Source organism: Gavialis gangeticus, unplaced genomic scaffold (genome assembly GCF_001723915.1).
Source record: "Gavialis gangeticus isolate Ggan-Ray unplaced genomic scaffold, GavGan_comp1, whole genome shotgun sequence".
Lineage (NCBI taxonomy): Eukaryota > Metazoa > Chordata > Crocodylia > Gavialidae > Gavialis > Gavialis gangeticus.
Genome location: NW_017729031.1, coordinates 6,883,601 through 6,884,790, shown reverse-complemented (window position 1 = coordinate 6,884,790; position 1,190 = coordinate 6,883,601). Strand labels below are relative to the sequence as shown.

Sequence of the window (1,190 nt, the reverse complement as noted above, 5' to 3'; positions counted from 1 at the left end):
AAGGTATAGACCATTACTTTTTTAAAAGTTCCTTAGAAAAGAAACTGCAATTCATCCAGTATTATTAATCCATGTTTTGAAAATAGTTTATGGGCTATCTGCAAATATAATGTGTCGTACCACAATGTATTAGCAATGTGTCAGTAGGATTTAAGCCTCCAGTGTACAACACTGATTCAGTGAAAGAAATAACTTCATCCGCTGGCAGCAGTACTGATCTGACATTTTTTTATGTGCGCTACCTACTAAACCAGCACCTAACACATACCTTATTAATATGTTACATAAACTAGCTAATAGCTTGATAATGTATAAAGTAACTGGGTTAAGGATAGGGTGTACCACTTAGAAGACCCTCAGAGGGGATATATAGCTGGAAGGGAAAATCAATGCTAGGATGCAAGGGACCATAACTAACCATGTGCCAAACAAAGGCTCTGCACAAATAGATGGTGTACCAGGAGGGCTGGAGACAGCCCACTCTCTTACTACTTAGACATTTTCTGGTTAGAATCTAAGATGGTCAAGACATATCACTGTCTCAATCATGTCTATAAAGGACTAAGCACGAACTTAAAAATAAATAAATAGGAGATTGTCATAAAGGACTTACGTCACTCTGCTGTTTGGCCACTTTCACAGAATGTAACATCTTGGGATCATCATGAATGCTCAAAGCTCCAACCATTTTTCCTTTATTCTTTTCATAGTCTTTCTTATATGCCACCTGCATAGCAAGAGCATACATGTAAAACTATGGCCCGTGATCTAACCTAAATTTAGAATGATTATTTTCCTATTCCACACTTACTTCGCTTGCAATTTTATTGTGAGCTTTAGCAGCAAGAAGTGGAATTGCATCGACTTTTATTTCAAATTGCTTAGATTTAGCCTTTTCCCAGTCATACTTATAGCAGTTCTGGTGAAAGAAAAATTAATGACATATGACGTCAAATACTGATGTATAAATTAAAAGATAAAAAACCCATTGTCCCCATCTCATGTAACAATTTAACACACCAACTATTTAGATAATTAACTTTAATGCAATTTATGATTTAAAACTTTTCAGTCTCTATTCCTGCTTGTACAAGAATCACTGAACCTAGTTCAGTCACACAAAGAGTCTTTGAAGTAGTTGCAAAGATCCAGCTTAGACCTCCTCCAGCTCCAACTTAGGCCCCTTATAC

General features: G+C 36.2%; 1 protein-coding gene across 8 annotated transcripts in view; it reads right to left on the bottom strand.

Moving 5' to 3' along the window:
* Positions 1-1,190, bottom strand: part of NEB (nebulin) — a 255,506-nt gene that overhangs the window by 224,562 nt on the left and 29,754 nt on the right. For all 8 annotated transcript variants that reach the window (XM_019522420.1, XM_019522414.1, XM_019522415.1 and 5 more), the window contains exons 19-20: positions 812-919; positions 614-727 (exon numbers count right to left, since the gene is read on the bottom strand). In XM_019522420.1, the coding sequence (XP_019377965.1) occupies positions 614-727; positions 812-919 (222 nt within the window). The remainder of the gene's footprint in view (positions 1-613; positions 728-811; positions 920-1,190) is intronic.